Source organism: Panthera onca, chromosome F2 (assembly GCF_046562875.1).
Source record: "Panthera onca isolate mPanOnc1 chromosome F2, mPanOnc1 haplotype 2, whole genome shotgun sequence".
Classification (NCBI taxonomy): domain Eukaryota; kingdom Metazoa; phylum Chordata; class Mammalia; order Carnivora; family Felidae; genus Panthera; species Panthera onca.
Genome location: NC_138356.1, coordinates 46,868,174 through 46,883,193, shown reverse-complemented (window position 1 = coordinate 46,883,193; position 15,020 = coordinate 46,868,174). Strand labels below are relative to the sequence as shown.

The 15,020-nt window shown below is 42.4% G+C and overlaps 1 protein-coding gene and 1 long non-coding RNA gene across 2 annotated transcripts in view; one reads left to right on the top strand and one right to left on the bottom strand.

The window, feature by feature from the left end:
* The window catches only part of SNX31 (sorting nexin 31), a 68,513-nt gene that overhangs the window by 897 nt on the left and 52,596 nt on the right, over positions 1-15,020 (top strand). The window contains exons 3-4 of the mRNA XM_078441664.2: positions 9,229-9,343; positions 12,657-12,721. Coding sequence (XP_078297790.2) covers positions 9,229-9,343; positions 12,657-12,721 — 180 coding nt within the window. The remainder of the gene's footprint in view (positions 1-9,228; positions 9,344-12,656; positions 12,722-15,020) is intronic.
* LOC144615087 (uncharacterized) lies at positions 5,212-9,274 on the bottom strand. Its single transcript, XR_013553482.1, has 3 exons — positions 9,181-9,274; positions 7,873-8,044; positions 5,212-5,278 (listed from the first exon to the last, which is right to left on the bottom strand). It is a non-coding gene; the product is annotated as an uncharacterized LOC144615087 (long non-coding RNA).

Genomic DNA, 15,020 nt, shown 5'->3' with positions numbered 1-15,020 from the left:
CTAAAGGGTTTTATTGTCCTAATAAGGAAGAGTTCCAAGTCTCCAAAATGGGTTAGAGGAGTAAATGAAAGTTTGGAAATAAAATTCACCCTCCCTCTGCCTCCATGCATGTTTTCTTTTTCTTTTATTTATTTTTTTTAATCTTTATTTATTTTGAGAGAGAGACAGAGTGTGAGCAGGGGAGGAGCAGAGAGAGAGGGAGACACAGAATCCGAAGAAGCCTCCAGGCTCTGAGCTGTCAGCACAGAGCCTGATGCAGGGCTCAAACTGACCCACGACAGTGAGATGGTGAACTGAGCCAAAGTCGGGCGCTCAACCGACTGAGCCACCCAGGTGCCCCGTGCATGTTTTCTTTTTAATTAAAAACATTTGGGGAGGTTGTATCCTGATTTTAAAGAGCATATGAAGGAAGGAAGGAAGGAAGGAGGGAAGGAAGGAAGGAGGGAAGGAAGGAAAAGAGGCCCCTGGCTGGCTCAGTCAAGAAGAGTATGTGACTCTTGATCTCAGGGTCATGAGTTTGAGCCCCAGGTTCGTTGTAGAGATTACTTAAACAAAACTTACAACAACAACAGCCAAGAAACAAACTTGCCCAAGCAACAGCTATTTGGGGGAGAATCCTTCCAGGCAATCTGGGTTTCTAGCGAGCATAGAACACATTTCCTTTAACTGCTTTCTGTTGAAGGACAGGTCTCAACTCCATGTTTTACTGTTGCAAACAGTGCAGGGACGCTTCTTGCTCCCATCAGCGGGCGCTGGAAGAAAGTCCATTTTCCAAGGTAGGATGAAGTTTCTTTGGACTCCACATAAAACAGCTTTAATGTGCTCGTTACCTAATTCGTGTGGTCATCTCTGAGTTGGTACCGCCTGCTGAGGTGCCTGTGCCCCCGCAGGTGCTCAGGAATGACGGTTGGCTGACTCCATGAGGAAGGGCATGGATTCAGACTTCTGCAAGATGAGCGGCTAATTGTGACCAAAATGTGTCTGGGGACTTGGGAGGACTGCTGAGGTAGGCAGATGGAGATCTGAAGGGAAGAGAAAGTACAGGTGTGTTTGGCACTTGGCAGAGGAAGTTGATGTGTCCTCTTGCCCAATAATCCGCCTTCTGTAACGAGGGGTGGACTTGGGCAGGCTGCCATCACAGTGTGAAAAGCAGGAGACAGCCGTGAGGAGCAGGAGGGTGTGGAATTGACTGACTGCTTCCTGGCTGGTCACCTCACCTCTTCTCTGACCTTCCATTTTTTCATCAAATAATAAGCAAATAGGTGGTTATGGGTGTCAACTTCCCAGATTACTTGTGAAGAGTAGGGGCCATTTTCTCCCGGAGCCTGGCACATAGCACGTGTTCAGTTAAACACTTACTGATGGAGAGGCTTGAGGAATTCCTGAACCTGGCCCTCCTTAACCAACAGACTTGGGAAAATGCTCGTTTTTCAGAAAAACTAAGACCTGTCAAGTCTTCGTAGGTTCACAAGCGGAGCCATAAAGTGAGTAGACTTTTATTCTGTTTTGGAAGCCAGGGAAAACAAACTGTTAGTACAGTGGACTCTTAAATATTGAATAGCCACAGCCTGGTGCCCAATTTGGGGCACAGGGTAGATATTAATTAATACTTCATTTTTGTCCCAGATTTTTCAAAATCTGAAAGTGGAGATTTCTTTATCCAGTTTCCAACTATCTTATACCTTGCAACTTATCCTTTTCCTTGTTTCTACAGGAACGACTTCATTAAAAAGAAAACTACTTAGAACTTAGGTGAATATTGGTATTATTAATTTAAAACAGTAAGCAGTTACTGTGTGTTAAGGTTGGCACCAAGAACTTTGTATGTAAAAGCACGTTTCATTTTAATAGGAGCGCTATGAGCCAGGATTATAATTAGCCCCATTTAACAGATGAGAAAACTGAGGCACAGCTTGCCCAAAGCCAAACTGGTAGTAAGTATTGGAGCCAAGATCTGATCTCCAGTACCTGCTCCGACCCATTAAATTTTGTGGTTTTCTTACTACAGTTAACAAAATAAATTGTATCAGTAAAACAATGGAGTCTTAAAGTAACAAGCTTTTACTCTATTTGAGGATAACATAATAAAATCTCCCAATTTTTGGTGTTCAGTGTGGTGAATTTTGGTAAATGTATATGTTACTACCACCACAATCAAGACAAAGAACAGTTTTTGCACTCTGCATGTAAGTTCCCTTGCCCCTTTGCCCTTGATAACCTCTCCCTCCACCCCTGGCCCCAGGCAACCAAGATCTGCTTTCTGCCAGAGTTCCAGGCACGGGATTTTATTCAGGCTGCCTAGCAAGCCTCTGTGGGGTCAGCAGGGCACTCGTCATCATTAATCAATCCTGTTGTGTAGATCGTCTGAGTAAGGTTGAGAGATTTAGCAAATAAAAACACAGGCTCCCCAGCTAAATGTGAATTTCAGGTAAGCAACAAAGAAGTTTTGGGTCGAAGTAGTTCTGTGCAGTATTTGGGACATACTTACGTGGGCATCCTATGTTTTGTCTGGCAACCCGAAGTCGGAGACAGAACGTTTGGGGGACGTTTCTCAGGCACCACTCAGCTAGATTTTGTTCTTCTTATTCCACTGAAGATGTGAAATGGCTCGGAATTCTTAATCTGATTTAATACAAAAATACTCTAAGTAGGAAACAAAACAAGGCCCCATCTGTGTGTGGGTTTGGTATTTTTCCCAGGAAGTTCTGCATCCTGGTAGAACAGAAATTTCACCTTATAGAATTAACTGATTCATTCGTTCATTTATTCTAAGTTCCCATTAGATGCCATGCACTCACTGTGGTACATTCAGGGCAGACAGCGCTTCAGCACGTGGGATTTTTGGCTTTAAGTATTGGATTCCTGTTTTGTATATTGGATAACTTTGGGATTGAGGAGAGGCACCCGCCCAGGTAAGGTGGCCCCTGCTCTTTCTCCGCCAAGTTGCGTGGAGGCTAACGCATGGAAGACTGAACTTGGCTGTGCTTTCAAGATGTCGGTTGTGAATGGTGCCCTCTGAAGTGATCGCCTGCAGGCTCGTCCCTCGGTGAGCTTCCTTCAAGGTCTGGCAGCTCGCCCCTCCGCTGTTGAGTGCTACTCATCTCTCTGCCATGTGAACTGCTTGACTGACTTCTTTCTGTGCCTTTGAATACATAAAACCGGTTGGATTTATGCCCCGCTCTTGCCTACACCCCCTTCCTTAAAGGGATTTAAAGAGACCTGTGAAGGAAACGTTCAACTGGCTCATTTTGACCTAGTGTTAAGGATGAGGCCATCCTGTGTAAATGACACTGGACTCTATGAAAAGGATGCTTGCCTCTTTGCAAATGTTCTGTTAGTATCAGATACGGCAATAGGCACGAGCCACAGAATCTTGCAAAGGATCCTTCAGTGGAAGGCTTGGTGAGCCCGTATCTGCTGATTTAGTTTTCCTCCCTGCCAGCTGCTGACCCAGCCCAGGTCCTTTCTTCTCTCCCTACTCACATTCTCTGTCTCAGGGTGGCCCACTCATAACCTCTATCTACCTCACTTCCCCCTCCTGGGCAGACCCCTGCTTTCTGGCCCACTGGTTAGCAACCAGCCCTTTCTCAAGACCTGTCTCAAGCCTCACCTCCTCTGGAAAGTCCTCCTCGATTTCACAAGATGCCTTTCTCTGATTCCTGTTTTACTTTGTGTTCAGATCTTGTCATATTCCTCTTTTCGTGCAGAGATTTTGTTTCCCCTGATTATTTAGTTACAAAACCCAAATATTTAAATGAAGGAATGAATGAGGACCGTTGGCACAGTATACCCAGCACAGAATCTTTCTTTAGTAGATGCTCAAAAGAGATCTGGTGGAGGAGAAGGCAGGGGAGAAAGGAGGGAGAAGGGAGAAAAATGAGGGGAGAAGGAAAAAGTAACAAAAATCCACCACTCAGTAGCTTGTAGGACTTTGGTTAAAGTCACTTCGCCTCCCTGAGCTTCAGGTTACTGTGATTGTCACATAACCTTGATATAAAGGTGGCAGGATGACAATGTTAATGGTGACGATGATCATCTACCTCACAGGGCTCTTTTGATGAACAAATGGGATAATATACAAGCTCCAGGCTCATGGTCTTTGGTACCAGATGCCACTGACCAGATTGCTTTGAACTGTGGCCCTCGATCCGGTAAATCTGGGGTTTTGTTTCCAAGGGGCCTTGGAGAGGCGGGATGGATGAGTCAACATTAGAAACTGACAGTAAAAAGGATGCCATTTGTATCCGTAATTCCGCTTGTCCCGGGTGACCACTTCGGAATAAGTATGGGAGGGGGGTGGGGTGCTGGAAATGCCTAAGCAGGGAAGGGGGTGATATTTTCCACTGACCGGTAAAGTCCTGTTCATGTTGAAAGACAGAGCTGTGTGATGGAGAAATGGTGCCAGAGTTTGTGCTGGGATTGAAAATATATATGTATATGTATATATATATATATATATATATATATATATATATATATATATATATGTATATATGTATAAATATATACACATATATATTATCTGCAACATGGTCTTTCGAAAACAAACAAAAACCCCAAGCAAACAAACACATCTCATGATAAAAGAATAAAAGAGGTGTGTTTTCCTTTCAGTATCTGAACAGTTTTTGGAAAGAGTGTTTGGGCTAAACTCTGATGCCAGGTAATCCTTAATATGCTACTGGTTTTAATAGCTAAACTGTGTGCTCTCTGAGACCAATAGAAAAGGTTATATTTTGACGGAGTTGAACTTGGGGAGTCAATGATTGACTTTTGGCAGACTTTACTCAGTCTGTTATATGTTTATCTTCCCTCTTAGACCGGTATCAGAAAGGGGAGGGGAAAGATTCCTTGAGAAGTCAGCTCAGGTTGTGAAACCTGCTGGGAGAGTTTTTGTGCTGTGATGGGTACTAGAACCTTAAGTCTCGGTGGCTTTTCCCCCAGTTCTTGACCTTGGCATAGGGGCTTCCCCAAGATGCTCTGCTGCTGGTGGAAAACCCAGGCGGCTCTGGTGGCTCAAGGCTGCTGTGATTCAAACCAATTTGGGAGCATCTTCGACATTTATGAACACACGCCTAGGGAGAAAATTGCCTTTTAAAGATCGCTTAATCTGTTAGCTAGGAAATAATTGCATGCAAAGAAGACGATTTTCTGCTCTTATTTAATGGAATTAGCAGAGATAGGGTACATAAATCCCAGGTTGTTTGAACAGCCTTGCTTGGGATGATGCTCCAACCGGGGTGTCTTTTGACAGTGTTTGGCATAACAGGAAAACTGCCTTGAATTAAAAAAAAAAAAGAATTGTTGCTATGATATTTTATACTAACAGATTTAAAGGCGGAATGGTTGCAAAAGTCGATGGCTACAGGGGTCAGGCAGGTAGTTTAAATGGGAGGTGTGAGTCAGGTGAGAGGCAATGGGAAATGGTGGGAACTGCTTAGGCTTCCTCGGGAGATGATTACCTGAGGAATGTGAACCCAGTGATTCCAGAACCTCTGGTTTTTCAGGAAGCCAGAATATCAGGTGTTTTTTTTTTTTTCTTAATTTTTTTAACGTTTTATTTTATTTTTTTTTCGAGAGAGAGCGAGCGAAAGAGAGCATGCGTGTGAGCAAGCAGGAGCGGGGCAGAGAGAGGGAGACACAGAATCCGAAGCAGGCTCCAGGCTCTGAGCTGTCAGCGCAGAGTCCGACGAGGTGCTTGAACGCACAAATGTGAGATCATGACCTGAGCCAAAATCGGATGCCGAACTGACTGAGCCACCCAGCCGCCCTTGTTTGTTTGTTTTTTAAATAAACTTTCTTTTTGTGGACCAGTTTTAGATTTACATAATAATTGCAAAGAAAGTACAGAACATCCCCATATATCTTTGCACCCAGTTTCCCTTCTTATTTTCCATTAGCATGGAGCATTTATTACTGTTAAGGAACCAATATTGATACATTATTATTAACTATAGCCCACAATTCAGTTATGCTTCTTTATTGTTAACCTAATGCCCCATTTCTGCCCTGGAATCCCATCTAGGACACCATATTACATTTATTGTCATGTCTGCTTACACTCCTCTTGACTGTGTCAGTTTCTCAGACTTTCCTTATTTGTTTGTTTGTTTTTTTAATGTTTTTATTTATTTTTGAAGGAGAGAGAGACAGAGCATGAGCCAGGGAGGAGCAGAGAGAGAGGGAGACACAGAATTCGAAGCAGGCTTCAGGCTCTGAGCTGCCAGCACAGAGCCCGATGCGGGGCTCGAACTCACAAACCGCAAGATCATGACCTGAGCCGGAGTCGGACGCTCAACCGACTGAGCCACCCAGGCGCCCCAGACTTTCCTTGTTTTTAATGACCATTCCGAGGAGCACTGGTCAGTGATTCTGTGGGATGTTCCTCTGTTAGGCTCTGATGTTTCTCACGCGACCAGGCTGGGGTTATGGGTTTTTGGGAGAAAGATCACAGAGGTCAGTGCTGCTCTCATCACATCACAGGAAGATTACCTGCCATCAACATGACCTATCACTCTTGATGACTACCTTGATCACTGGGGTAATTCCAGTGGGGTTATACTTCAATTCTGCCTTAGTTTTTGCTATTTTAGTTGTCCCATCTCTGGCCCATGGAACTCTTTGAGTTTGCTTCTGTGCCTCTTTGACATGCACCCACCGTTGATTTGTGGTGGTGGTGTTGTTTTGAGCACTTTCTTGTTTTCTGATGCTACAAGATGCTCCAGATCCCTCTTATATATCCCCCGCTTCAGTCCTAAAAATCAACTATTTTCTTCACGGAGTCCTGGTTGCTTTAGTTGGAGCAAGAGAAACCAAGGAAAATGTGTGTGTGTGTACATATCTATAAATATTTCTATATGTAACCTTCTGTATCTATGTGAAGCTAAACATGAGTTCCTACCAGTATCTCCAACTCTAATCCATCGCCACATCGATCGTTCTGGCCTGCTTCCCTTATCTGAAAATCTTCACGCCAAGAGTAAAAACCCTGACCCCCACCGCCTGCCATCCATTCACTTAATGTATCTTACCTATAGGCAGTTACTAACCTTTCTAGATACTAAACCAATACCCTCTGGTAGGACTTTCGGTGCTGATGGAAATGCTCTTTGTCCATTTCAGTAGCTACTGAATTGCAACTTGCTACTTTCAAATACTATTGCGTGTTTGAAAGGTGGCTGGTACAACCGAGGAACCGAATTTTAAATTTTATTTCCTTTTTGGGGTACCTGGGCGATCTAGTGGGTTAAGCGTCCACCGTTGGCTCATGTCATGATCTCGCGTTGTGAGTTTGAGCCCCGCATCGGTCTCTGTGCTAACAGCTTGAAGCCTGGAGCCTGCTTCCGATTCTGTGTCTCCCTCTTTCTCTGCCCCTCCCCCACTCATGCTCTGTCTCTGTCTCTCTCTCTCAAAAATAAATCAACATTAAAAATATTTTTTTCTAAGGTTTATTTCATTTTAATGAATTTAAGTTTAAAAGTAAGTAGCGCCAGGTGGCTGGCGGTCATCCTGTTGATTGGCACAACTCCAGGCCATTGTAAAGATCCTGGCTTTTCCTTGCATGAGATAGGAAACCATGGAGGATTTTGAGGGGGGCAACGGAGTGACCTAGCTTGCATTTGCAGAATATCACCTTAGATGCTGTATTAAGAATAAACTGAAGGGGATCAAGGGCAGAAGCAGAGAACTATACTCTTGTATAGTTTCTGCAATAATCAGGCAAAGAGAGGACAGTGGTTGGGACCAGGGTGGTGGCAATGGGGGTGGCGACACGTGGTTGTATTGTATTTTGAAGTTAGGGCCTATGCAAGGTGCATATTCACCAGATACACACTGTGTTTGTGACAAAGGCCATGGAGTTAAAATTCCTACCCGTTTGTTTCTCTTCGATCTGCTTTCATTTTCTTTAAGCTACTGGCTATGGTAAGAGAGCTTTATCCCGTCTTCTCCAGAGGCACGATGTTAAAACCTGATTTCTGACTAGTTTCCTTTCTCATAAAGAGAATGCTGGCCTCATCTTCAAGCTGCCTCTGTAAGTGCAGGGCTGGAATGAAGGGAAATGCACTTCGGTTATCTTAATTTAAAACATATTTTTGATGCATCTACTATTAGCTTGCATAAAAATAACTGCCACCGTGATCTTGGATCCATAATTGGGTGGGTAGATGGGTAGGAGGATGGGAAGGACCTCACTCACTGGGTTTCTACGGGGGTCATATGTTAACCTTACGGGAATTTTATAAACAGTCCTTTTTTTTTTTTTAATTTTTATTTATTTTTGAGAGAGAGAGACAGAGACAGAGATACGGTGAGAGTAGGGGAGGGGCAGAGAGAGAGGGAGATACAGAATCCGAAGCAGACTCCAGGCTCTGAGTTGTCAGCACAGAGCCTGACATGGGGCTTGAACTCACAGACCTGTGAGGTCATGACCTGAGCCGAAGTCAGACACTTAACTGACTGAGCCACCCAGGCGCCCCGACTTATAGGAATTTTATAAACCAGCACTGCACAATAGAAATACAATGTGAGCCACATGTGTAATTTAAAATTTTCTGGTAGGCTGATTAAAAGACGTTTTAATAATTAATAGTTATTAATAAATTAATTTTATTTAATCTGGTATATCTAAAATATTACCATTTCAACATATGATCTGTATAAAAAGTTATTAGTGAAATATTTCCCTTTTCTTTTTCTTTGTGCTAAGTTTTGAAGTCTGGAATGTATTTTATACGGACAGCATATCTCAGTTCGGACTAGCCACATTCTGGGGGCTCATTAGCACTGGCTAGTGGATACTTTATCAGCTAGCATGCTGTAAACCTCTGCTGTTACGTTCAGATTTGGTGGGCGTGGGGTAGGGGAATTAAATTCCTGTCATCATTGGTATCACAGATTCTACTGGGGAATGAATCTGAGAAATACTATATGGTGGAAGGGGTAGGCAATCTCGCAAAAACAAATGAAAAATTGCAACGTATCCCAAATCTACCAAACTCAGACTGGAGATGTCCGTCTGTAGTATGCCTAACAGCATCGTCGGAAACATGTACTGAAATAAACTCCTTGAGAAAATCAAAGCATCCCCTCTTCTTCCTCTTGGCCACCAGGCAGGGGTGATTTTAGATGAAGTACTCGAGTGAGACTTGCCGTAAGAGGAGGCTTTGGTGTCTAACCAACCTTGCATTGGAGGCTCGGCCTGAAGTGTGTGTTTTCTGGATCTTGCAGCTGAGGCGGATCTTTGGAAATTCCCTGCCACCCTTTCCGCCAAAGTACTATCTCGCGATGACCGCATCCATGGCTGACGAGAGAAGGGACCAGTTGGAACAGTATTTGCAGAAGGGTATGTATTTGGATTTTATTTTTACAGGTTTGTTGAGATAAATTCACCCATCGAAAGTGTACAATTCAGTGGTTTTTAGCGTATTTGCAAAATTGTACAACCAGCCACCATGGTCGAATTTGAGAACATTTTTGTCGCCCCAAAAAGAAACCTCACACCTATTATCAGTCACTCCGTATTCCTCTCCCCCACCTGCCTCTATCACCCCCTATACTAATTTCTGTCTTATATATTTGCCTTTTCTGAACATTGTATATAAATGGAGTCATACAAAATACAGCCTTTGTATTTCGTTTTAAAAATAACTTTCAGATTTGCCCTTGGGTGTTACGTGTTGGCTTTGATTGTAGACGTCACAGATATATTACCTGGATTCGACTGAACTAGAGGAGGGGTGCCTGGGTGGCTCAGTCTGTGAAGCTCAGGTCATGATCCCACAATTTCATGAGTTCCAGCCTTGTGTCAGGCTCTGTGCTGACAGTGTGGAGCCTGTTTGGGATTCTCCCTCTCTGCCCTTGCCCCCCACCCTGAGCTCTCTCTGTCTCTCTCAACATAAATAAACTTAAAAAAAAAAAAAAAGACTTTTAAAAGGGGAAATAGTATATACGCAAAATATTTTAAAAATAGAATCTGTCCAAAGAGTATACAATGAAAAGTGCATTCCCTTCCAGCCTAGACCCCGAGGCTTCTAGAAGTAAGCATCATTACAAGCGCTTTATGTATTCCTCAGAAACAATTTTTGTATCTACTGGTGCGTATGCATGTCTCTGTTAAACACAAATTGAAATTTATTCTATACACTTTTCGGTGATTGATTCTTAAAAACTTTATTCTGAAAGAATTTCTGACTTATAAAAAGGGTGCAGAAATAATGCAAAGAATTTCTGTATATTCTTCACCCAGATTTCCCAAATGTTAACGTTTCATATTTGCTTTATCATCCTCTCAATTTCCTGTGTGTGTGTGTGTGTGTGTGTGTGTGTGTGTATTTTTTTAATGCTTGTGTTACATACCCAAGCCACTTTACACTTAAATACTTCTGTGTGTATTTCCTAAGGTCAAGGACATTCTCTTCTACAATCACGGTATAGTTATCAAAATCAGGCAATTAATGTTATCTAATCTAGAGACCTTTTTCAAACTACACCAATTATCCCACTGATATCCTTCACAGCACAAGGAAAAATGTTTTTTTCTTCTGTAAGTTGTTTTTTCCCTCTTAAAATCTGTATTTTACAGGTCATTCTAAGTCAGAAATGATAGATTTACTTCATTATTTCTCATGGCTGCACACAGTTTTTTAAAGATAATAAATAAAAATTCTAGAGGTCATCTATTTCCCATATGTCTTTTGTAATGGAGAATATACCTCTTTTAGACCCAGTAAATAAGCTTTTTCAAACTCAAGATGTAATATCTACTGAATTTTTATTCTCTCTTGGCTTGATTTCTAATGTCTTAGTGAAATATCCTTTTTGAACCACTGGTCTTTTCACAAATGATCACAGTGCCTAAGGGGTTGCTTTTTTAGGCCTGGCCTTTGTCCATTTGTCATCAGGATATCTCCTGCATCCTCTAGCAAGGTAAAGCAAGGAGACAACGCAGCTTAGTGATGTGACTAAGATTTGGGCTCTGGAGTCAGAACTACAGTCAAATCCTAGGTTTGTACTTCATTAGCTGTATGACCTGAGCTTCTATCTGATAAATGGAGATAATATTTACCCCAGGGTTTGTTGTAAAGATTAAAGGAACTAAAATACACAAAGTGCTTAGCATTGTACCTGGTTCTTAATAAATACCAATTAGATGAACACTTTTTTCAACAGCTTTCCCCATCTCCAAGAGTCTATGCTAACCATTATGTTAATTTGCATTTACACCACATACATTCCAGAAAATAAGACAAGGGCTTTTTTTCCCCCACTCTAAAATTGCCTCCCTTAAAAAAGAAGGAATATCTTTTGTAAAAAGTCTCTCATGATTTTCTTTTAGTTACTTTATTCTGAAAAACGGAACATTGTTTGGGAAAGGTACAACTCGAAATGACTTCAGTCAGTGCTAGTTGTAAATGCCGGTAGAAGTTATGTGATGAAATCATTTGAAACGTCAATAAAAGAAGAAAAGAAAGAAAAGGAAAGAAAAGAGAAAGACATCTGACACAGAGTTAGTAAATAGATAAGTGTAGCTAAAGCACAGGGCCCAGAAGCATTACAGCAAGGAGGGTTAAGAAATGAGGAAGCAGTCTGGGAATGACCTCATGCAGGAATTTGAACTTCTCAGGGGGAAGTCTCTGCTCTGGCCACAGCACCTGAATATTGGTATCTGAGCTTTAAAACTAAGAGGGTAAATACTCTTATAGGTATAAAAGAATAGAAAACTTTATTACTTGTTTTCACCCTTAATTTATTACTTTTTTAAAATCCAAGTTAGTTGGATTAATGATTGTAATAATGATTTCAGGACTAGATTGATCACTAGTATGTAGTGATTGATCCCTTACATAGAACACCCAGTGCTCATCCCAACTGGTGCCCTCTTTAATGCCCCATCACCCATTTAGCCCATCCCCCCCACCCAACACCCCATCAGCAACCCTCAGTCTGTTCTCTGTATTTAAGAGTCTCTTATGGTTTGCCTCGCTTTCTGTTTTTATCTTATTTTTTCTTCCCTTCCCCTATGTTCATCTGTTGTGTTTCTTAAATTCCACATATGAGTGAAATCATAGGGTATTTGTCTTTCTCTGACTGACTTATTTTGCTTACCATAATACCCTCTAGTTCCATCCACGTTGTTGCAAGTGGTAAGATTTCATTCTTGAATAGAAAACTTTAAATCTCTCTGACAGCCTTCCTTATAATCACTTTTGGGGCGGCGGCGGGGGTAACCTCTTGAGAGCTCCTGTCATTATGAGACGTGCTCTCTCAACCAGGGTTTCTTGGTTGACTTCAGATTTTCAGATTAAGAAATGTCTTGCCAAAGCAGGAGTCCCAGTCCAGGTTTAAAGATCTTTTTGCTTTTTCGTATGAACTTCACCATCATCCTGCTAGGGCAGCAAGATGGATATTGAACGATACGGGGATGTGTGAATCAAGTGAGGTGCCTGGGACTGATAGGAGGGTTTATGTTGCTATCAAGGCTGCTGGGAGGAGGCAAGCATTGTGGATTTTCATGTATTTGAGAGGTCTCAGCTCCACTGCCCAAGGAGGCAGTGGTGTACTGATAAGGCCTGTAGGACTCCCTAGAGGACAGAGCAATTTAACAGAGAGGTCAACCGAGCCCCAGGCTAACCTGGCTCACCATCCGTATTTTTCAGTAACCATGGACCCAAACATGTTGAGAAGTGACGTCTTCATTGACTTTTTAAAACTCGTACAGCTGGTAAGCATGGTCTTCTTTACTAAGGTCATTATTTTGCTACAGAACATGTCTCTTGGTTACCATGTGTGTATTTCCAGCCTGCAGCTCCACATTGGGTAAAATACATTCATCTGGAGGACATTGGGGAATGGTTCTTGTTTTGTTCTTTTGGCGGTTTAGATTCTAGATGGAAAATGAGTGGGTCGCTTGACTTTTGAACTCATTTTAATTCAGCAGATACCTTTTTATCCTGTAGCCTAAGCATTGTACCTCTCAAAACGGGCCATGGAGAAGAGAACCTTTTATCATGAAGGGCCCCCGTGACAATTCTGGGACCCTTCCTCTGTGGCTGGGATCAAGTGTGCCACAGTGAAGACATCAGCGCAGCATATCCTCTGCTCTTAACTTTGTTGTGAATGGATCACAGAGAAAATTCAGTCTGAACAGAATGACATATAGTGACTCCATTTCCTTTGTTGGCCTAAAGAACCACTGGCCACTTGCCCTGTAGAGGCTGGAAGTTTGCCAAGTAGGTTTGGTTAGCACACCCCTCATTCCAGTCGTACATGTGGGAACATTTTTGTGCCTGCAAGTATGTTCTTGACTGAATGGAAATCTTTGAGAAGAATGAAGTCGTAATGATAATATGATATTACCGAACTAGATCCCTAGCTAGGGGAGGAGTGATACTTTGATTGGAATTGAAAAAAAAACAAAAAAACAAAAAACAAAAGGGAGCAAATTTCATTTACTCGGTAGGTCAACCATGTTGGTATAGTAACTGGTCCGTTCAACCCAAGAAATGATCTGGGCGTCTCCCATTGTGTCACCGTGTAGATTTTCACATATTTTTGATGGCTTAAAACACACGCACTTTCTTTTTCTTTGAAAAGTTTGTTGTTGAGGCGGTGATGGTGGTAAAATTCGAACAGCACAAAAGAGTTCATGATCCCACCACAGACCCCCAGTACCCCTCTTCAGAGACAACTGTTTAAAGGTTTGTTTTTTTTTTAATTTTTTTCATGTTTATTTATTTTTGAAGGAAAGAGAGACAGAGCATGAGCAGGGGAGAGGCAGAGAGAGAGAGGGAGACCCAGAATCTGAAGCAGGCTCCAGGCTCCGAGCTGTCAGCACAAAGCCCGATGCGGGGCTTGAACTCATGAACTGTGAGATCATGACCTGAGCCCAAGTCAGTCTCTTAACCAACTGAGCCACCCAGGCGCCCCTGTTTACAGTTTAATATACGTTCTTTCTACGCATTTTTGTGCACATACAAGCAGTCATATGTATGCGTAACCTTTTTGTTTTATAAATAAGCACATACTCTACACACTTACTGAATTTTTTTTTTAATTCTACATCTGGCAAATCATTCCTTGTCAGCACACAGAGGTACATTTGGCCTCACTTCTGCCCTGTTTTTTGTGTACGTTATGGTTTTTGCTTTCAGTGCCTTTTAAAAACTGTCATGGACTGTCAGTGTTGTGGAGCTTTGAGTGTCTTTTTTTCTGATGATGTGCAAGGTTTTTACCCCATTTTAGTTCTGTTAGTATTTTACCATGCCTTCCTTCTTCTGATGAGATGTGCACTTGTCTAATGGCTTTATTTTTCTCTTCTGTTTCTTCCACCAGCTTTGCAGGTTGCTTTTATATCCTTTTGTTATCTTCTCTCTTTTTCTGAGGCTTTCATCCGTTCTCTGAGTTAGAGAAGGTGTATTTTTATTAATGCATCTATCCTTGTCATCTCCTCAGTGGCATTGTTTTGGAGATATATTTTTTACTCTTAGTTGGTTACGATCCCTCCCTCCTTTGCTGCGGGAGTTTTGCCCAGGTCCCTCGCTATTTCTTCTCAGGCAATCAGTCAGCTTTAGAAGGGGCTGTGCTTTGTGAGTCAGCTGACATAGTGTTCAGGGAGGAGCTCTGGCTGAGTCTTTTGACTGTCTGTTGTACTTGTGGATCTTACCTCTTGTTTCTGAGCACTTTCTCTAATGTTCCACCTGAGGGCTCGAGCGGTGTGTCTAGCCATGAAGCCACAACCACACTTCCACATATTGTGATCTAGCATTTTAAACCCTCTTGTTGACCAAGTAGCCTCAGGACTGGCTTAGTGGTTAAGAGCACAGGCTCAGGAGTGAGATGGCTCAGGGTTGTTGTTGTTGTTGTTGTTTTTTATGTTTTTATTTATTTTTGAGAGAGAGCAGGGAAGGGGCAGAGAGAGAGGGAAACACAGAATCCGAAGCAGGCTCCAGATTCTGAGCTGTCAGCACAGAACCCAACACGGGGTTCAAACTCATGAACTGTGAGATCATGATCTGAGCTGA